Source organism: Tachypleus tridentatus, chromosome 13 (assembly GCF_004210375.1).
Source record: "Tachypleus tridentatus isolate NWPU-2018 chromosome 13, ASM421037v1, whole genome shotgun sequence".
Classification (NCBI taxonomy): domain Eukaryota; kingdom Metazoa; phylum Arthropoda; class Merostomata; order Xiphosura; family Limulidae; genus Tachypleus; species Tachypleus tridentatus.
In genome coordinates, this window is record NC_134837.1 from 68,852,682 (window position 1) to 68,875,354 (window position 22,673).

General features: G+C 32.0%; 2 protein-coding genes across 16 annotated transcripts in view; one reads left to right on the forward strand and one right to left on the reverse strand.

The window, feature by feature from the left end:
* LOC143239601 (FERRY endosomal RAB5 effector complex subunit 3-like) overlaps nucleotides 1-22,673 on the forward strand; it is a 67,551-nt gene that overhangs the window by 40,687 nt on the left and 4,191 nt on the right. For 4 of the 6 annotated variants that reach the window (XM_076480840.1, XM_076480842.1, XM_076480839.1 and 1 more), the window contains 6 exons: nucleotides 2,680-2,764; nucleotides 5,397-5,518; nucleotides 7,764-7,942; nucleotides 10,543-10,767; nucleotides 12,523-12,648; nucleotides 13,990-14,504. In XM_076480840.1, the coding sequence (XP_076336955.1) occupies nucleotides 2,680-2,764; nucleotides 5,397-5,518; nucleotides 7,764-7,942; nucleotides 10,543-10,767; nucleotides 12,523-12,648; nucleotides 13,990-14,082 (830 nt within the window). In that variant the 3' untranslated portion in view covers nucleotides 14,083-14,504. Of the gene's footprint in view, nucleotides 1-2,679; nucleotides 2,765-5,396; nucleotides 5,519-7,763; nucleotides 7,943-10,542; nucleotides 10,768-12,522; nucleotides 12,649-13,989; nucleotides 14,505-15,985; nucleotides 16,143-22,673 lie in introns of those variants that run through there. The other 2 variants (XR_013021259.1, XR_013021258.1) reach the window with 2 other exon arrangements.
* The window catches only part of LOC143239599 (uncharacterized), a 123,556-nt gene continuing 120,380 nt past the window's right edge, over nucleotides 19,498-22,673 (reverse strand). For all 10 annotated transcript variants that reach the window (XM_076480836.1, XM_076480828.1, XM_076480829.1 and 7 more), the window contains one exon: nucleotides 19,498-22,500. In XM_076480836.1, the coding sequence (XP_076336951.1) occupies nucleotides 22,471-22,500 (30 nt within the window). In that variant the 3' untranslated portion in view covers nucleotides 19,498-22,470. The remainder of the gene's footprint in view (nucleotides 22,501-22,673) is intronic.

A 22,673-nucleotide genomic window follows, 5' to 3' on the forward strand; every position in this document is an offset into this window, starting at 1 on the left:
TTCAAATTTTTTGCCTAGCCCCATCCTTTGCCCTGTTGTTTGAAGTTATTCCTGATTTGATTGACATACAAGGTGAGGCTACCCAGTTAATCCTTGCTTTCATAAGTTGTTTCAATATTGCTCACAACTCTACCCTCCACCATTGTACCTCTTCTTTATCCTTATTAGACCCTTGTCTCTTTCATTCATTACTTCCTCTTCTACCCTATGTCAGTGCTACTGAGGTTGTTGGTGATCTTTCTGTTGTGTAAGATTCTGTAAGTGCCCAGCTGTCACAGTATGAGTTCCTCTTGCTTGCCTCTTCTTCTCTTCCAATCTGGAAGAAATGAGATGCAGTATTCCGTGAGTGTGCCCCTTTTGAGCCTATACCAATGGGTGTCATGCTCCATGGTGTTTTCTGAAGAGGTGTCATTTAGGTAAATTTTGCACTAGTCCCTCCATCCTACTAATGTGAGACTCTTAACTGTATGTATGAAGATATGTGTATTGCATTGTAAGTTAACTTTTTCTTTACCTGAAAATGTATTTCTGATAGGTAATCACTTCTTCCCACCCTTCATATTCCTTTTCTCATCATAGGATAAAGATCATGGACAGAAAACACAAAAAGAGGTAGTGGGTTAGGAGGCTACATTGCCCTTCTATTAACCCTTTCATGATGAGCTTGGTATAATATGTATGAGTTTGTATACGCACACATTAAATATTTATACTGTAACTTTTGTGTAGTATGTGTAACTTCACAAAATTTAGAAGACTTTTAGTAAAGATTGCAAGTTTCTCTTTGTACAGAAAATATCAGATTTGTTAATGAAATAGTTTTACTAAAGTTTGTTTGTGAAAATATTGAGTGTTTCATTTTTAGTCTGAGTGCAAATATTATTTGTGAAATCTATAAAACCTCCTAACTACATTTCAAATGTTTGTTTTCAGTAAGACTTTATATTTTATCTGTTATTTTCTCTACCCTAACTATATGAGGTCTGTCAATTTCACCAATTTTGTAACCACCATAAAAATTAGGAAATAAATAAAATTATGCTTTTTATCTTTCTAGAATGACTGCAGATTATAAAAATAAAATACAAATGATTAGTCTAAATAGCTTAAGTCTCATAAGGTTATATGTTTATTATATTTAGTATGTTGACTTTCCAGTTGTGTCTGGCTAACATTACATAACTTGCAATTACACAGTGCATGTGCACTCGTGTTACTATATCCAATAATGTAAAACTGGCCTTTAGTCTGTATAAAGTGACCCTGTCTTTGGCTGTGTTTCAGTAGACTAGTTTTTTGTAATATACAATCACATTTCAGTTATTATACATTATATATTTGTATATAGATTATTACTATTTAGAAATAAGTTATGAAACTTATTTTTCTTAAAACATAGAACAGTAAATAAAGAAGGAAAGCAAACAATTATTTCTTCTAGCTATGACCTTTGAACTCGGTTGCTGCTGAATGTAACTTGCTAAGCCTTTTAAAATTTTGATTGTGGAGGATATGAAATGAAATACTTTTTAGGTTATATACTGTTGAATAATCAAGAAATTATAAAGTATTATATAAATGCCAAAGAATACCATTATAATCTATCAAATGTATTTACTATGCTGAATTTAAGTCCACAAAAATGTGAAATTTTGAGCAGAATAAAGACACAACCTGCCTTCTTGAACTCTTGGTTCAAGAGAATGAGGTAACTTTTCATTGATGAAAGTGGCTGAGAAATCCATCAGTGTAACATTACAAGTTATCTATTGGCTATTAACATGTCATATGTTGAAATAAGTGTATCTGAAGGACCATTTCCTAAAATAGATAGAGGTGAATAAGGTCTCTGTGTTTGATTCAGTACATATGCCATATCTCAGCAAAATAAAAAGATATGATATTTTATATTCTATCTTGTTAATGTCATTTATTTGAGCTTCTAATTTGTATGAAACTATAGACTTAGTATTTTGACATCACAAACATCTAATTTGAACTAACGCTGCATTCAGCATACAGCATGACACAAAAATTGATATTTAGGTGTGTTCTTTTAATATATACTTTTAAATTAAGAAATTAACTATTGTATAATACTAAAATATAAATTGCAATCTAGAATTTAATACCAAATATAGGGAATAAATTCATAAAATAGTAGTTCAATAAAATTTTGAATGCAAGTCGACAAACATGATGACATGACTTTTAATCCATGACTCATACTAATGAGGTTAATGGAGGAGCTTTGCTGCATGAGATTGCCACTATGATTTTCTTAAGGTAGCCAAATGCCTCGTCATCTAATTACTGATATGCATGAATTGATAAACGAGATTCCCACTGTCCCTATCTACTATCTAGCGAAACCACAGCAAAGGGAATAGGCTTGGAGAAATCAGGACAAGAAATGTGAGTTTATGTGGTTGTTGCTTAAAGGTTAATGGCATTCAAATCCCTAAGTCAAATACACAAAGAAAATAGCTTTCTGTGTGAGAGGTGAGTATCTGTTGCAAATACTGTTTTAAACAAGGAAAATATTAATGTTCAGGAGAGAGCTATGATGTATAGCAAAGAAGAGTTCAGCTAGGTGTTGGTTTTCATCTTATCTCTAAGTTCAGACTATAAGACTAACTGTATGCTAAGTTTCTGTTTTATTTTTAATCTTGTATCCAGGTTCACAGCTCAAGACTATGCACAATCTCAGACTTTTAGCTGCTGATGTACTTCAGCTCTGTCAGCACAAGCCCAACAGAGTTGGGTAAGAGTTTATACGTTCTAAATTAATGTTTTTTTGTGCAAATATTTCACAAGCTGAGATGTTCAGAATTGGAAAAACTGCTAATGGGACACTTACAGGATGTGATAAATGTGCCTGAAACAGAAGAACAAATAAAGTTACTTGTTATTATGTTTTAATATGGGAAAATATTCCAGCAAAGAGAATGTTTGGGGAATGAAATATATACTTTTAGGAGTTACTGAAAAAGAGACTCTGTGTGTGAATGAAATTTGTCTATTACAGATCACAAGTATATATTAGGAAATAAAGGTGATTATATGTATTGGAACTTCACATTTTTTTCATATGAAACATTTTTATTAACGTTTTTATTGTTTACACTTGTATAATACTGTTGTAAATAATAATGCATTCATCAAAGAACCATAATATTGTTGTAAATAATAATGTGTTCATCAGAGAATCATAATATTCTTGTTAATAATAATAATAATAATGTGTTCATCAGAGAATCATAATATTCTTGTTAATAATAATAATAATGTGTTCATCAGAGAATCATAATATTCTTGTTCATAATAACGAGTGTGTTCGTCAGAGAATCATAATATTCTTGTTCATAATAACGAGTGTGTTCGTCAGAGAATCACAATATTCTTGTTAATAATAACGAGTGTGTTCGTCAGAGAATCACAATATTCTTGTTAATAATAACGAGTGTTCATCAGAGAATCACAATATTCTTGTTAATAATAACGAGTGTTCATCAGAGAATCATAATATTCTTGTTAATAATAACGAGTGTTCGTCAGAGAATCATAATATTCTTGTTAATAATAACGAGTGTTCGTCAGAGAATCATAATATTCTTGTTCATAATAACGAGTGTGTTCGTCAGAGAATCATAATATTCTTGTTAATAATAACGAGTGTTCGTCAGAGAATCATAATATTCTTGTTCATAATAACGAGTGTGTTCGTCAGAGAATCACAATATTCTTGTTAATAATAACGAGTGTGTTCGTCAGAGAATCATAATATTCTTGTTAATAATAACGAGTGTTTTCGCCAGAGAATCACAATATTCTTGTTAATAATAACGAGTGTTGGTCAGAGAATCATAATATTCTTGTTCATAATAACGAGTGTGTTCGTCAGAGAATCACAATATTCTTGTTAATAATAACGAGTGTTCGTCAGAGAATCATAATATTCTTGTTAATAATAACGAGTGTTCGTCAGAGAATCACAATATTCTTGTTAATAATAACGAGTGTTCGTCAGAGAATCACAATATTCTTGTTCATAATAACGAGTGTGTTCGTCAGAGAATCATAATATTCTTGTTCATAATAACGAGTGTGTTTGTCAGAGAATCATAATATTCTTGTTAATAATAACGAGTGTGTTTGTCAGACAATCGTCATGTTGTTGTTAATAACAATGAAGTGTGCTCCACAGAGAATGGTAAAATTATTATTAATAATAAGGAAGTGTGCTCAACAGAGAATGGTAAAATTATTATTAATAATAAGGAAGTGTACAACAGGGAAATGTAATATAGTATAAGGCAACAAAACTTTATTCGAACACACATGCATGTGTACAATGGATGATGCACTACTCTGGACACACAATCAGATTTAAGGGTGGGTTGTTGGACATTGTGATCAGTAATAAAATAGCATAAGGTATATGTATGCCACATGCTTAGTTTTGTTTGTGCAGAAATGTCATAATCATCAGCTGAAATTCGTTATTATGATTGATTGGTTGTTAAGGAGACATTAACATTGTCAAATTTTTTTCAATCTGAACCTTCAGCTATAGCTCTTTAATAGCCACAAGGTTTACATGCAGCACATTTCAATTGTTAAAATGTACAAATTAAAGGGTGCTTCTTCAGCTCAGCAGGTTAACAAAACCAAAACTAGTAAGACAGTCCAAAGAGAAGATCCCAAAATTCATCGTACAGTTCACTGCCTTTACAATCACAGTTAATAATTTGGAGGGTCAAACAGTTGATCAAGTAGAAATATATCTTTGAGAATCAGCTTTTTTTGCATGTTTCTGTCTATAAGGATTTATCAAGAACATTTGACCACAAGTTAAAAATATACAGAAAGCAAACTTCTAATTAAACAATACTTACAGCAGATGGTAATATACATATGTTTTCATGAAATACTTGAAATAGGGTAGTCATTTTCTCTACATACATCGTTACTAGATTATGATAAAGTTTTAGTGGACATATTTATAAAATATTTACTTAGATATAACAATTATAATTTTGAGAAAAAAATCTTTACTTCCCATCATATAACTTACATTCAGCTTGTTATTAATTTAACAATTATTTTTAACAGACAATGTGCAGAAATTTATTACAGCACATGTCTGGTATGGATGCTTTTATGGGCTGAGGTTGTACTTAGTCCAAACATTATTACTACAGATGGGTACATATGGTGTAGTTTTGACAGGGTTGAGTTGTTTTGGGTTGTAAGGTATGTATGGTGTAAATTTTAAAGGATTGTATTGTTTGGAGTAGTTTTCATGTAATATATATTATAGTTTTTAGAGGATTGAATTATCTGTGCTGTTGTCATGATAATACAGATCTTGGCTGAATTATCTATATTTACAGAGGAGTTTTAGTTCCACAACCACAGCGACTTCAGACAGCCATGTCTCTTTATTCTAGTAATTTATGTGGCCTTGTTCTACTCGTTGACAACAGGATTAATTCCTACACAGGAATTAAGAGAGGTTAGTGGTTTTTTTTGTATTCTGTGTCTTAACAGGATTAAGAGAGATTAGTTTGTTTTTTCCATCTTCTATTTCATGACAGTTAGATTAGCACCAGCATTGGAATGAAGCCTGGTTAGAATGTTCTAATTCTAGGTTCTATTTCTGACATCTGGTTAGAGTGTTCCACTTCTTGTTCCATTTCTGACCCCTGGTTAATTGTTTTCTCTTTTTGTTCTGTTTTATTGGTACTGTTGGTGGAGCTGAGTGATTAATGTTACAGTGGAACCCCTCTAAGCAGCCACCCCTCGGATTCGGTCACCCTTTGAAAGCGGTCATTCAATCACAGTCCCTTTTTCTGTTTATATAATCCCTAATTATGTACAGTGGAACCCCTCTAATCAGGCCAGTTTGTCTCAGTCCTGGAGGTGGCTGCTTTATTAAAGTGTTTTGTCAAAAAGCCAATTATTTGATTAACCAATTAGTTCATTGTTTCTCAAACCATAATACAGAAAGAAAAAAAATTGGTTTGCAGGGATTTCCAACCAGTTGTCTTCCCTTTTACATAGCCTCAATAGCTTTCTCATAACAAAGAAAAGGTGAATAAGTTTGATGGCAGTGGAAATCAAGCCTTAGATTCTCAAATCATGACATCCTCTCCCCTGTTAGTGGAAATCAAACCTTAGATTCTCAAAATCATGACATCCTCTCCCCTGTTAGTGGAAATCAAGCCTTAGATTCTCAAATGGTGACATCCATTACCCTGTCAATAGAAATCAAGCCTTAGATTCTCAAATCGTGACATTCATTCCCCTCACAAATCACAAGCTGAAAAAAACCTGACGTAAGAAGAAAATATAATTTCTAAGGCTAAATTTTATAGACTATAGATAGCCCCTTATATAGTTTTATCCTTAAAAACAACATAATTGGTTAGATGAAGTGATTTTTTTTATGACAATCAAATCAATGATAATTTTGATTAACTGGTTGGCTTACATGACACTAATTGATGTACTCATTGCTTACAGGAAATTATTATATCAACTGATTGACTAAATCATTGAGCTTTAAATGTGGGTACTGTTTATAGGAAAGAATGATTTGATTTATTTGTTGCTGTTATCAGTGAACTGTGTAAAGCAGTGCACTGTGTAAGATAAACCTTTGTTTGGTGGTGGTAGCCATGGTTAATGCTTAATTATTATCTAAAGTAGTTGAATGTTTTAATATCCAGGTTTTTCTGACTTCTGTATTAGATTGATGAGAGTGTTATCAGTTGTGTGGTGGTAGAACAGTTCTTTTATATTTCATTGGCATGTTTGTGATTCTTGTGCCATTTTCTCTGCATTATTCCAAATTATAATGTTGGTCATTTTCTCTGTTGGACTGTTACATATGGTTTGATATTATAAAGTTTTGTATGTTTATAAAGTTCCTGGTGCCTTCATTGGTCAGTTTGTTTCTTCAGAATATTAGAATCCGCATTCATAGAGAATCAGGGAGTTAAGTATGTACTAACAGTTACCATATTGGGTTGTAGCTTGTTAAATACCCATTCCTTAACATTTATGGGTAAAAATTTTGAATTTAAATCAAACAGTATAAGGATATATGCAACATGAACCATTTAATTTCAAGAATAAAAACAAGAGTTGTAACACTGAAGAAGGTAAAAACATGTCACAACAATATTTCTTAATCCTAAACATGTCACAACAATACTTCTTAATCCTAAACACGTCACTACAATACTTTTTAACCCTAAACACGTCACTACAATATTTTTTTAATCCAAAACACGTCGCTACAATACTTTTTTAATCCAAAACACGTCGCTACAATACCTTTTTAATCCAAAACACGTCGCTACAATACCTTTTTAATCCAAAACACGTCGCTACAATACCTTTTTAATCCAAAACACGTCGCTACGATACTTCTTAACCCCAAAACACGTCGCTACGATACTTCTTAACCCCAAAACACGTCCCTAATTTACATTTTAACCACGAACCTGTTTCTATAATACTTTTAAATCCCGAACACGTCATTAAAAATGAGCCAAAATGAATGGCAAAAGCCAGTAAGTATTTAGTATATAGTAACTATAAAATATATATTCATAACTAATTATTTATTTTACTTAAGTGATCATGTTGTCTACCAACAGCAACATTAACTCTAAGCCATTGTTTTTAAAAAATAAAATATATTTGCACTCAGTTTAACATGTTCCATTGGTCTTTAACAAAATTTGTATTAGATTTTGCTAGGGTGTGTGGACAGTCTACAGAGTTCCACTTCCCAGATTTAGAGGAGCAGCTGGAAGGGATACGTGAGCAAGCAAAATTGGCATCCAACTGGCGAACAGCTAACCTTCCTCAAGCTGAGAACACTAGCCAAGGAAGTAGTGGACGCTCAAGTGTTACACCAGAACATCAGGTTTCTTACAGTATTAAGAGTTTTCAAATCCTGAGTTGAAAGTTCCAATCAAGCTGATAAACCAGTTTTTGATTGTGACCCTAAGTTGGAACTTCCAGCTAAACTGATAAACTGGTTTATAATTGTGATCCTGAGTTCACACTTCCAGTGGTTTATTATTCTGTCAAAGCTGGTGAAATTAAATCCACTTGAGGGTAACAGATGTGAAGAAATGTCAGAATAAGATCATATATTTGTAAAATTACACTAAAAATAATGTACATAGGATTTCTCTGGTGTTTGTAATTAAAATGTTAAAAACATTAAATATTAGAAAGTTAGATACTTCACCTGAGCCATAACATTGTTTTGTAAAATCAGTGTACACTTTATAATTACCCAGTACAAGCTTCACTGTGTTCATATATCAATACACTTTATATAACCATCTTTCACAAGCTTCACTGTGTTTATACACCAGTACATTTTATGTAACCATCCCATACATGGTTTCCTGTGTTCATACATCAGTACACTTTATGTAACCATCCTATACATGGTTTCCTGTGTTTATTTATCAGTAAATTATACATAACCATCCTGTACAAGCTTCACTGTGTTTATACATGAAGACACTTTATATAACCATCCTGTACAAACTTCACTGTGTTTATACATCATTACACTTTATATAACCATCCTTTACAAGGTTCACTCTGTTTATATACATCAATGCACTTTATATAAACATTCTGTGCAACTTCACTGTGTTTTTACATCAAGTCATTTTATATTACCATCCTTTATAAGGTTCACTGTGTTTATACATCAGTATAATTTATATAACCATCCTGTTCAAGGTTCACTGTGTTTATACATCAATATGATTTATATAACCATCCTGTTCAAGGTTCACTGTGTTTATACATCAATATAATTTATATAACCATCCTGTTCAAGGTTCACTCTGTTTATACATCAATATAATTTACATAACCATCCTGTACAAGCTTTACTGTGTTTACACATCAATACGCTTTACATAACCATCCTGTACAAGCTTCACTGTGTTTATACATCAATACGCTTTACATAACCATCCTGTACAAGCTTCACTGTGTTTATACATCAATACGCTTTACATAACCATCCTGTACAAGCTTCACTGTGTTTATACATCAATACGCTTTACATAACCATCCTGTACAAGCTTCACTGTGTTTATACATCAATACACTTTATATAACCATCCTGTACAAGCTTCACTGTGTTTTTACATCAATAAACTTTATATAACCATTCTTTACAAGGTTCTCTGTGTTTATACTTCAATACACTTTGTATAACCATCTTGTACAAGCTTCACTGTGTTTATACACGAAGACACTTTATATGACCATCCTGTACAAACTTCACTGTGTTTATACATCAATACACTTTATATAACCATCCTTTACAAGGTTCACTCTGTTTATATACATCAATACACTTTATATAAACATTCTGTACAGCTTCACTGTGTTTATACATCAGTACACAATATATAACCATCCTGTACAAGGTTCACTGTGTTTATACATCAGTATAATTTATATAACCATTTTGTACAAGCACCTCACTGTGTTTATACATTAGTACACTTTATATAACCATCCCATACATGGTTTCCTGTGTTTATACATTAGTACACTTTACATAACCATCCTGTACAAGCTTCACTGTGTTTATACACGAAGACACTTTATATAACCATCCTGTACAAGCTTCACTGTGTTTTTACATCAATAAACTTTATATAACCATCCTTTACAAGGTTCACTGTGTTTATACATCAATATAATTTATATAACCATCCTATACAAGGTTCTCTGTGTTTATACATCAATACACTTTGTATAACCATCCTGTACAAGCTTCACTGTGTTTATACATCAATACAGTTTGTATAACCATTCTTTACAAGCTTCATTGTGTTTTATACATCAATACACTTTGTATAACCATCCTTTACAAGGTTCTCTGTGTTTATACATCAATACACTTTGTATAACCATCCTTTACAAGGTTCTCTGTGTTTATACATCAATACACTTTGTATAACCATCCTGTATAAGATTCACTGTGTTTATACATCAGTACATTTTATATAACCATCCTGTACAAGGTTCCCTGTGTTTATACACCAAGACATTTTATATAACCATCCTGTGCAAGCTTCACTGTTTATACACCAAGACATTTTATATAACCATCCTGTGCAAGCTTCACTGTGTTTATACACCAAGACATTTTATATAACCATCCTGTGCAAGCTTCACTGTGTTTATACACCAAGACATTTTATATAACCATCCTGTGCAAGCTTCACTGTGTTTATACGCCAAGACATTTTATATAACCATCCTGTGCAAGCTCCACTGTGTTTATACGCCAAGACATTTTATATAACCATCCTGTGCAAGCTCCACTGTGTTTATACGCCAAGACATTTTATATAACCATCCTGTGCAAGCTTCACTGTGTTCATATGCCAATTCACTTTATATAACCATCCTGTACATGTCTATTTATAAAGATTTTCCTTCTATGAATCTGTTATTAACTGTATCTTTTGTCACTAGGTATATGCATCCTTGAAACCTGGTGATTTCTACATTACAAAACATTCCAATCTTTCTGACATCCACGTTGTGTTTCACATGGTCACTAATGACTCTCTGCGATCAGCAGACATCAATTCTCGTCATCCAGTGATCCTTGGTCTTAGAAACGTACTGAGGGTAGCACACGAGAAGGATGTGGTTAACATTATATTGCCCTTACTGCTTGTTCATGAGATGTCTGAGGTAAGATTTTTTTATGACCAATCTCCATCTTCACCGAGTTCCTGAGTTATTATTTAAAGATATGCTGATGTGTAAAATGGAAAGTGAATGATAAAGGCTAAAATCAGTAAACAAGAAAACATCAAATATAGATAAGAATGATAAACAGTAGCAGGGCTTTATCATTCATTTCTTATTTGTAGGTGTATCCAAAGTAAATATTTGTTTATATTTAATTTGGAACTTGTACCTAAATTGTATTTGGTCCCTGATTGGTATATTATTTTTATATGTCAACTGTCGTTCAACCAGTCAGTATCTCACTAGGCTCATTACTTTTCCTGCCTGCCAGTAGGATCCCACTATGGTGTTTATTTCTAATAAGATGTAAGCAACTTGTAGAGCTTTCCTTTGTTGATTTTCCACATTTTCCTGACAATTTTTGTTTTCTTCCATGTGGACAGGGGTTCCTGTTTCCTCTGCATGTGTTACTATTGCATTGTTTGTATTATGTCTTCTTAATGCTTAATGGTCATTTACTCTGATTGTTGGGTCTCACCTATATAAACTAAGAAAGCTAGAACAGCACTTAATTGTGAGCCTGCAGCTAGCCCATGATGTTGGTAGTATCTCTGTCTGATTAACTGAAATATAAACATCACAGCAGGAGACTACTGATGGCCAGAAACAGCAGCGAGTCTAGTGAGACAAGGGCTGGATTCTGATTGGTTGAAGATAATGACCCAATCAGGGAGAGGCATGGCACAGCAACCTAATCTGGGAAAACTTGTGTATATATATTCTTGAGAAGCATTAAGTGCCACACACTCCTGAAAAAGATTTGTAGTTTAAACATTGAGAGAATAAAGATCCTGTTATAGTATTGCAAGTCTCGTTGCTATCTTAGTATGTACATTATTCTGGTTTTAATATTAACTTTGAAGAAAAAAGGCAACTTTCAGTACCGAGTAAAGCATTTGACTCACATTTACTAACATTCTTGTGTAAAATCATTGTATTGTTGGCAAATCAGCAGATTTGAAGCTGATTTAGAACAATTTACTATTTAAGCTTTGGCTAGTTGATGTAAGTATTGAAGTGATCAGGAACAGGTGAGTAGACTTTGACTTTTTGCTGTAAGTTTTGATGTGATCAGGGAAAAGTGAGTCAAATTCTTTTCAACAATTTCTTTGTGTATTCAGATTTTGCTAATCCTATGGCTACATTTCTTAGAGTAACAAAATAATTACAAACTTCCTAACTTTGATAGTCAAACAGTGAAAGTTCAATAACAGTTCTATATTCTTGTGTTGGGTCTATAGTCTAGTTGGTTTAATTTGATGGTCAGCAAATCCATGTCAGTGAGTCAGAAAGCATGTGGAAAAGTGTGAACATTTCATGAGAACAGTTACAGTAGTTCAGTAATTACAATCTTTAAAATTAAACTTTGATTGAAAAGAAAGATCATTTTATTTTATGGGTTTGTAGATGACTGATAAGGCTAAACTTAGGTCTATGTATGTTGTTGTAGTGGGGACAAATATAATGGGAGGACTAAGGTGGTTGAGTCAGATTACCATTTGCTCTTTTCCTTCAAATAAAACATTATATAACAAATAAATAAGTACCCAATTATAAAACTTGAGTATATTTAGAGGAACTCCTTTAATTAGTTTTGGGTTTTCAACATAAACCACTCATATTTTTCATCAATAAACATTAAAGGAAACTGAGAATCCTGGTGGTAAAATTTTATATCAGTTGTATGGATTTTAGGAGATGACCATTCCCTGGTGCCTGAGGAGAGCTGAACTGGTATTTAAGTGTATAAAGGGGTTCATGATTGAGATGGCTTCCCTGGGTGGTGATGAAACAAGAACTGTACAGTTTTTAGTGCCAAGGGTAGGTGGTTATAATATTTTAAACAGACCAAGTGAATCTTGGTGATCATTTTACTTTTCTTATTTTATTTTTATTTTTCATGGTAGTTTTTTTTTTCTAATGAAATAAAAAATGTATCTTATACTGCTTTTTTGTCACATAATCAACCAAATTGCCTTATGCCTTGTACTCAATTTAGGTTAGTTTTGAAAGCTATGATCGGTTATAAATAGTGGTCTTGCTTTTTACCTCACAAGGTGATACATTTAATAGAACTTTGGTTTTTTAATTTGGCTTGTTTATTTTGAAAGAAGTTTGCTTACGAAAACAAGTAAACTAGGATTCTTGTCTTTATTTCATTTCAATTTGTTTTATTTCAGTAATTTTCTTAACTTTACACAGTTGTTCATATCTTCTAGTACATTCTTTTAGGAGTTAATTTCAGACTTAGGCAATTGCCATTTCTAGGGGTAGTTTGGGGGGGAATGCCTCCCAAAAGTATTTTGAAAACTTAATGCTGTGTGATTGAATTTTGATCCATTTTAACAACAAATACTGCATACACAGAATATAGTGTATTGAGTTAAAATAAGCAAGTGTTAATACATAAATTGTAGCTATACATCTCAAGAAAATATAGTCAGGCCACAGACTTGCCACTTCTTATGATACTGTGGTAGATCCAGTCCAGCTTGGTTACACCATCTTCTTTTCGTTAGAGATGTAATGTAGTAACAAGTAACTGGATTCAGGATGAGGATTAAATTGTTTTTGTTATTCCAACATTTTGAATATGTATATTCATAGCTAAACATTTGTAATTGTTTTTGTTATTCCAATGTTTTGAATGTGTATTCATAGCTAAACATTTGTAATTGTTTTTGTTATTCCAATGTTTTGAATGTGTATTTATAGCTAAACATTTGTAATTGTTTTTGTTATTCCAATGTTTTGAATGTGTATTTATAGCTAAACATTTGTAATTGTTTTTGTTATTCCAATGTTTTGAATGTGTATTTATAGCTAAACATTTGTAATTGTTTTTGTTATTCCAATGTTTTGAATGTGTATTTATAGCTAAACATTTGTAATTGTTTTTGTTATTCCAATGTTTTAAATGTGTATTTATAGCTAAACATTTGTAATTGTTTTTGTTATTACAATGTTTTGAATGTGTATTTATAGCTAAACATTTGTAATTGTTTTTGTTATTACAACGTATTGAATATGTGTATTTATTGCTAAACATTTGTAATTGTTTTTGTTATTCCAACGTATTGAATATGTGTATTCATAGCTACACATTTGTATGTGTATTAGTCTTAAGCATTATTTTTAATCCAGGATATTTGAATTTCTTAGGGAATATCTGAGGAGTTGTTTTCAAGCCTGGCCAGTATGTTACCAAGTATCTTTCGCTTGTCCAACCCCCTAATCCTCACATCTAAGACCTGAAGATACATCATGTTGGAGTGGCAAACAAAATTTAGGGTATATTTCATGAATATTGAGTGGGAAGACCAAACTATTTCTGATTATCAGAAAGGAGATTCATAATAACTCCCAGTAAGTTTTTGGTAAAATAAAATAGTAAAATTTTTCAGATGTTGTTTTAGGACATTGCTTTTCTAGTAGGTGAGAGAGATCATAACCAGATAAGACTACATTTGATGAAAATTCTTTAAATGATAGGCAAGTTAGTGAGTCGTTTGTGTTTGACGTATTTCCTTGTTTCAGAATATTAAAATAAAATCATTTTTTTATGATTTCAAGTATGGATGTTGTAATACTGAAGTATTCTTTCATTATTGTATACAATTTTTATTTATTAAGGTATTTGTGTGTGTGTGTATCAATAAAGTTTTTGACAGATTAGACCAAGCAGACTGAATAGTGCAGTGAAAAAGCAGCATTCTGTGTTTTTAAAGGTTTTGAAATCCAAATCCTACATTGTCACAATAAGTTACTTACACATTTATAATAATTTAGCTATTAGTTAGTTTAGAGCCTACAAGTTGGCTTATAATCTACTGTTTCATCTGAGAAGGTTCAGAGGTGTGTTATTTCTGTGGTGGTGGCAGCCGGTTTGTGATCCTGGAATACTGTATGCAGTATGGCCATATTATTGATGTTTTGTCAATATATCTGCATATACACAAGCTAGATTTTCGGTCCAGGAGTAACTGGTTTGAGGGTGTTTTCTTTCAAATGTTCCATGTCATAGTTAATAAACATTGTTGGTTGAAATGAGCACATGATAAGTATTCTTTTTGTTGGTAGTGTGTGTTTGTCTTCAGGATGTTATAAATGTTATCACTGACACTGTCAGGTGCATACAGTTAGGGTCTTCACAATGTCGAAAGAGTATCCATGCTTCTTGTGTTGGTATTTTAGTGAATAGGTTAGATTACATCAGAAATAGTCTGTCTTTTTTTTTTTTTTTGGTATATTGAACTAAAGATATCCTATCTACCAAATAACTATCTAAGAGAAGACCGTAGATCTCTAGAGGTAACTATGGTTACCCTGTTTGTGACTTTTATGTGGTTCATAGATGTGTACTATAAGTTGTTTGACTGTTTCTGTTTCCTGTAATTTTCATGTTTTTATCTTTCTGTTGGTTGTTGAGTCAGACTGGATCTTCAGTTCAAGTTCTGTTATTATAGTGTTATTATTAACTTCATGTTTTCTTTTAGTGTTTTAGTATGTTTTTACTTGTCATAACTTTTGGACAGCTGGCTTTTTTGTTTTCCCATCTGGTAGGCTCCAATTTGTCTACTGTGGTTGTAGCTATATATAGGTAGGAACAAAGTTTAATCCTTTATGTAGAATATGTTTTTATGGTTATGTTAATGGATTTTATGCAAATGTATTACTGCATATGTCTCTAAATTTCTAGTTCAGAGAACTGATGAGTGAATTTAGTTTCTTTATATGAACTTTTGTGATATACAAGTTGGTGTGAAGTTTGACCAATTGTATACATTTTCTTAGATTCTTACTTGATTGATATATTATTTGATATGGACTGTTAATGTTATTTAGTGTCTATATGATGGAGTATAGTTTTAAGTTTCTGACTTAAGTCTTTAACATTGTGGGTTGTTGATAGATGACTTAACTTTAAGACATTGAGGAATTATGAAATTGACTTCAACTGTTTTATGGTTAAGTCTCTCTAAATCCCTTAACTTATAAATGTGCTTACAGCAAAGTTATGTATTACAAAGTACTGTTTAGTAGACTCTACAGAGACCTAAGTCTAATTATTAATTGATAGTAAATTATGGTTATGTGTGATATGTGTTTTCTTCGCTTTTCTTATTTTTTTGATAACCATCATTTCTGAAAATGTAAGATGCACCACCTGAACTTACAACATCCAGTGATACAGTTTACAATACAAATAGAAGAAAACAAACTCCCAATCATTGACATGATGGTTACCAAGGTGCATAACTTGTATAACAGGGCACTCACAGTTACAGGTGTCTGTGAACTACCACAGTATCCAGAACAGACAAGGTATTTAATACTGAAGGTGCTTATGAAGTTGTGCCTTAACAACATGTATATATGAAAGGTCTCTCTGAAAATGTACAGAAGATATGTGAACAATATAACTTCAGAAGCTATAACAGTTAGTATACAAGAAACCATCTCGAGACCCGTCCAAGACAAAAGCACCATTTATATTTCATTGTGAATGTAGTCTTCATTACATTGTAGAAATACAATTCAGCAACAGTGTAATACCAATCTGTTTACAATAGCCCATTGTAATGGAGAAGACCATACAATAAAAATAATAAGAACTCTAACCTAATTAGATATGACCTGCACATAAGAAAGAAAGATCAAAGAAACTCAATCCAACCACCTAACTGGTAATACACATACTGTCAACCTAACACAGAAATCACTAAGTCCTGGATGCCTGCCTTTGAAGCAATTAGAATAACTGATTCCACTCCTAACCTGGAAACCCTGAACAAGTGACTACCAGCTTTATTTAAAGATGAGCCAAGATTAGCTTCCAATCATTACTTTTTTGAAACTTACACTGAAATGTAGTAAAATAACTAATTAGTATCAAGTAATAAGAAAGTATTCAATCAGACCTAGTAACTGTATAAGATACTCCCAATATATCATTAATTAAATAAATTAAATAAAAAAATGAGTTAGAAATAAATAGATAATACTGTTATTAATCCTTACCATAAACTTCTCATCTGTAATTGATGAAAATGGCATTCATTACTATTCTCTTACGTTACATAAATAGTGCCTACACCACTGCTGTATATCACTCTATGAAGGCACAGTTGATGCTGGATATGGTTGATACATTATTTAATTTCATTCATAGATGCTTTTAAACTACCATGTAACATCTGATAACTATACATTCTAGACTAAAGGTATATCTACTCCACTCCTGTAATTGTCAGAAATACAAACATAGTGGTTAATTTGTTATTCTATAATTGTTTCACAACACCAATGTAACAGTTGCCAGTAAATACAAACATTACAAAATTACATCACTAAGTACAAACATTACTGTCAAAGGATCATTAGTAAAATCTGTAGAGATCACCAAACTTATCACAGAACACGGATAAAAAATGTTATTTTGACTTGTTTATGTCATCCTTGGAACACGAAGAAGGAAACGCAGTACACAGATGGATTAAGGGAAAGGTTCATATGTTGTGTACAAAATTTATTTTTAGATTTTAAATGGAAATAAATAATGTAAATATTAAGTAATTTTAATATCTTTGCTCCTTCTAAAAAGATTTAAGAAATTTTAAAACCATTTTCCATCATTACAAGATCAACTTTCAATGTTTGATAAATGCTATGTTACCCTACAGGGGATGACTGTGTTAAGAAATTATTGGACTTTAGCCCTTCCAATAAACATGTTTTTTTTTCTAGGGAATAAAAAAAATCAGTGCTTTGAAAATTAATCACATTATTAAAAATTTAATTTTTTATATGTAACTGAATTTATTTGGTAATGCATTTCCCTGGCATTTAATCTCTCTAGTGATCAGTGGTAAATTTAGACTTACAATGCTAAAAAGTTGACATTCAAAGTTTAAAGTTTAGACAGACTAGTATAATATAATTTAGGGTTAAACCTATTTTTTCTCTGTCATTCTGCTGTTTGATAACATGATGTGCAGAGAATTAATCAGTTTCTATATTCTTGTGTTGTCCACCATGTAATATAGCTGTTTATTAATGAAATGGCATATCAATGTCATGTTTTTGAACAGCAGGTTACCAAACACGTTTTACGTTGAGAAATGTTTGAAACTATTACAGATTTTGTTTTTTTAAACTTGTTCCTCTTTCTGCATTCTTGTATTTATCAAGTTAAATGCACACTATCTTTATACCCTGGGGCAGAAAACGTTTAAAGTAACTAAATATTAAAAAGGTTTTTTTAACCTCTATTCTTCAGCATATTGTCTAAATTATTATTAGCAACTAAACAAACAAGTACATGAAGCTGCAAAAAACATTTCCCATCATGCCACGGTTTGGTAACTTCCCTTTAGGTTCATCCCCTACTGATACAGTGGTAAGTTTACAGATTTACAATGCTAAAATCAGGGGTTCGATTCTCTCAGTGAACTCAGCAGATAGCCCGATGTGGCTTTGCTGTAGGAAAACACACCCCTTCAAGTTCAAGTTTTAAATGTCTATGTAATATAAATATTAACTTTGATTGAAAAAAAAATTGATTTTTGTTAGCAATTAAACAGACTGAGTCAGCTGAATTGGTTCAGTTTGTTTTGTTTTGAATTTTGCACAAAGCTATACAAGGGCTATCTGTGCTAACCAACCCTAATTTAACAGTGTAAGACTAGAGGAAAGGCAGCTAGTCGTCACCACCCACTGCCAACTCTTAGGCTGTTTTTTTAACAATGAATAGTGGGATTGACTGTCACATTTTAATGCTCTTATGGCTGAAAGGGCAAGCATGTTTGGTGTGAAAGCTTATTTTGTATTCAGTGTTGCACAGGTCCTACACAAGAAAACTCCATTAAATTTATTCAACTCTTGTATTCTATAATACAAGATTAAGTTACATTTTTTGTTTATTAAGTGTGCCTACCAGCATAAATTACAACAGTTTAGGGTCTTGTGAGGAATGAGATCTAATGGCCATTTTCAGTGATAAACTTTTGATTTTTTATTAATCTAATGGTTTACAATTAGCTGCTTTTCCAAAATTTCCAGTGGTAAAACCTTCAGATCTTATTTTAAATGCATTTTCAAGGACACTGATATTGGTAACTCCATCTTCCTTAACATGGTTTCATTATTAATCATAATAACTGACAGTCTATTAATTGAATAATGCTTTTAAATTTAGCTGCAGTTTTAAACTCTTTATGGCATGTGAAACAAGGATTAGAAAGTTAAACTATAGCTGTTTTGATGTTCTTATTTGGTGAAATCTAAACTAAGGTCATACATGGTATTACATTATATTTTTCCCTAAGGATATACAGGAATTTTGATTTTGAGGGAGGATAAAGAAAACAGGACTTTCTGTAACAATAGTCAAAAGAGAAACAATCCACTGTGTGTAACAAAACCTTCCAAAACTCGAGGACCACATACAATATAGTATTTCTTTTATGTGGTGCCATTAACTGTTCTGGTTTACTGGTAAAACTTGTTATTTTTGAATTAACAATTTTAAACGTTTTTATAAACCAGTTGCACACATACTACATAAAAAAAAAAAGAAGACTGGATAACTTCCATATTTCTTACAAAGGTTTTTAACCTTGTGGAAGGAAGATAATGACAACAGGTTCAAGAAAAAGACAGAAAACAAGGTTGTAAAGAAAAAAAAAACAGATGTTTATTAGACTCCTGAGTGTCACAACATACAAGATGAGAAGACAGAGAGCTTTATATATATATTTATATATATATATGTACACAACACACTAGTCTACACCCATTTATACAACAATTATTTACTTTCAACATAGACCAAAAAACAAAATACGGATAAGGTCACGTTCTACTCTTTTTAGTTGAGTTAAGCATTCTTTATGTACATACAACGATTGACTGCAGGCTGGAAGAAACAGTAGAAGGTTAGACTAGCATAAACCTCTACTTCCTGTCAAGGTGACTCTGGTTCACTATACTATTGTTATAACCAAGAAACACACATACTAACAGGTTCCACTAAAGCCAGGGAAACCAGTTTTATGGATTTAGATATGAATTTCTATTTCTAGCTAACAATAAACCCACCCCGTTTAGTCTACTGTTTTTTGCATGTTTATGAACAAGCTCTAGATACTAATAAATGAAAGTTTATTTTTGTAATATAATTTTATTCTGTATTTCTCTTACCTTTAGTCTTGCCAGTTTATTTCATTTGATATTAATTACTTGACTTATGAAATATGTTAATTAAGACTAAATTTCTCCACAACAGACCAGCCACCTTCTTGTGTTATCATTAAAATTCTTTCTGTATACCTATGCTCTTTCTTCAGTTTACCATTCTGGGAATAAGACATTGTCTGATCAACCTTGTCAAGTTGGTTTCTTCTCTACATCATGTCTCTTCATCATTAATGTCTTCAACTGTTTCTAAAATCTATCATGTTCTTTCTCCTCAGTCTTTTCTAAAATATATCTAGTTATCATGAGTTTTCTCACCCTTTTAAAAACACATCTTATCTAATGATTATCTTCTCAATGTTTAATAATTATTTATCCTCTGTTTTAAACACTATTTTCAGTGATTATTTATCTTCTATCCAATCATTTCTACCATTATGTAACTAATAAGTCTTTTCATTCTGTCGTTTTCTCTTAATCGACCATTTGGACATTTGTTATCCTTCACAGTAATTTCACATCAGATCTGTCCATCAAGTATGTGCCTCCACCATACATGATTAACATTTCCTTTCATACTTTTGTTTCATTCTGTCACTTAACCACTCTATTGTGTATATGTTGAAAATCCTTTATCCCAAATTCTGTTTTTTTGGGAAGTATGTATAATTTTTTAGGGGAACACAAAAATTTCAAATGTTCATAAAGCTTACTTGTTTTTTGCATCAGAACAGATCATAACACATTGTATGTTGCATCCTTGAGATTCACCACCAAGAAAATGTTTTTCTTCCTTTATGTTAACAGTGTAAAGAAAGCATCCACATATACTATAACAAGGTATCCAATGATATTCTACGAAGATCCTTTGACTTCCAAAATGCTATTAATGTTATTATCACCTTAAAAACTCCAAACAGGTGTATTTCACAATAAATTAAAAATTTTCTCCATGTTTAAGCTTTCTTCATTTCAAAAGACAGACTGGAAAGTCATTGCTAATAATGTTATTCATTGGAACAAATAAATATAATTTCTGTAATGGATGTAATACTTTATTTAAAAGTGAATAACTTATGCTAATAAAACTTGTATGTTGTGTATACTTTATTTATGCTATAATAAGCGAGGTCCAATCCTGCGAATTCTTACAACTATATGCTATAATAAGCGAGGTCCAATCCTGTGAATTCTTACAACTATATGCTACTCATCATCACACTCATCAAAAGCTTTTATAATAAAGCAATAACTACTGTGTTGGTTTCCCATAAGATTGCACTGACTGACTTCATGCTGGTTCTTGTGAGTCTCAGTGTAACATTAATTAAACACAAAAGACGTTTAAAACATGTGGTTCCAAGGAATCCCTTAGCATAAGAATGTTAACCTCTTAAAAATGTCTGTCTGGAATGAAATTGCATCAATCCATAACAGATGTACTCATAACTACACATAATGCCCCACAGAAACCACAACATCCCCAGTATAGTTGTTAGTAAAATACAAACACTAGAACCAGTAAGTCACAGTAAGTTTGTATCATTGTTCCACCCTAATATTTGTCAATAAATACAAACATTATGGTCAGTATCATGGTAAAAATTTACCACTGTCCCACCCTAATAGTTGTCAATAAATACAAACATTATGGTCAGTGTCATGGTAAAAATTTACCACTGTCCCACCCTAATAGTTGTCAATAAATATAAACATTATGGTCAGTGTTATGGTAAAAATTTACCACTGTTCCACCCTAATAGAAGTCAGTAAATACAAAAATTGCAGTCATTTTGTAACTATAAAAGTGTACCACTACTACAACCCAGTAGTTGTCAGGAGATACAAACATTATGGTCAGTGTGTTATGGTCAAAGTGTATTCTTATTTTACTCTCAGCAATTGTCAAAGGGAGAAAATGTATCCCTGTACTTTATCATCAGTGGTTGTTAGTAAATGGACAAAATATAGGATCCAAATGTCCTGTTAAAACTGTAGCAAAAACATGTCTTCTGTAGTGCAGCTTACATGTTCATTAGCAGCAGATACATATGAATTCTATTCATGAAACTCCACAACTGTTGACAAAACTGCAGAATAGAATTTCAAGATGTCTGCTCACATTTAAATGATGATATTTAACTGAATGTAATAAAACTTTCTATTCCCAGTTTCTGGAAGTCAGAGCATATGATATGACTTCTTCTAGTTCCACAGGTTCAACTGGTCAGACACTGTCTTGGAGGTACAGTTTCTGGCCTGCACAAAAAAAAAAACACAAACACAAATTGACCACCAGCCATATCAAGTTAATATTGACCACTTGCCATGCCTGTTTGTCCATAAGACTGGCAAACACATAAACACAACACTGATCCTGTAACACACTGTTACATAACACAGAGATTTGCCTGTTGGTTGTAGCACCCAGGCATAGTCTTGTAACGTTTAACTTTCTCCTGGCATTTCAGTTTTGTTCTGGAAAAAAAAAACCTTTGTTTAAAATTCTGGCCATATAAAATTAGCATTTATAAAACTTACTAAATTAAAGACAGTGTTGAATGAACAGTTATTCTTTCTAAAACCAAATCACAAACACATCAGATATTAAGAAGATTATTCATTCAGTGTTTATGATCTCATTACTTGAG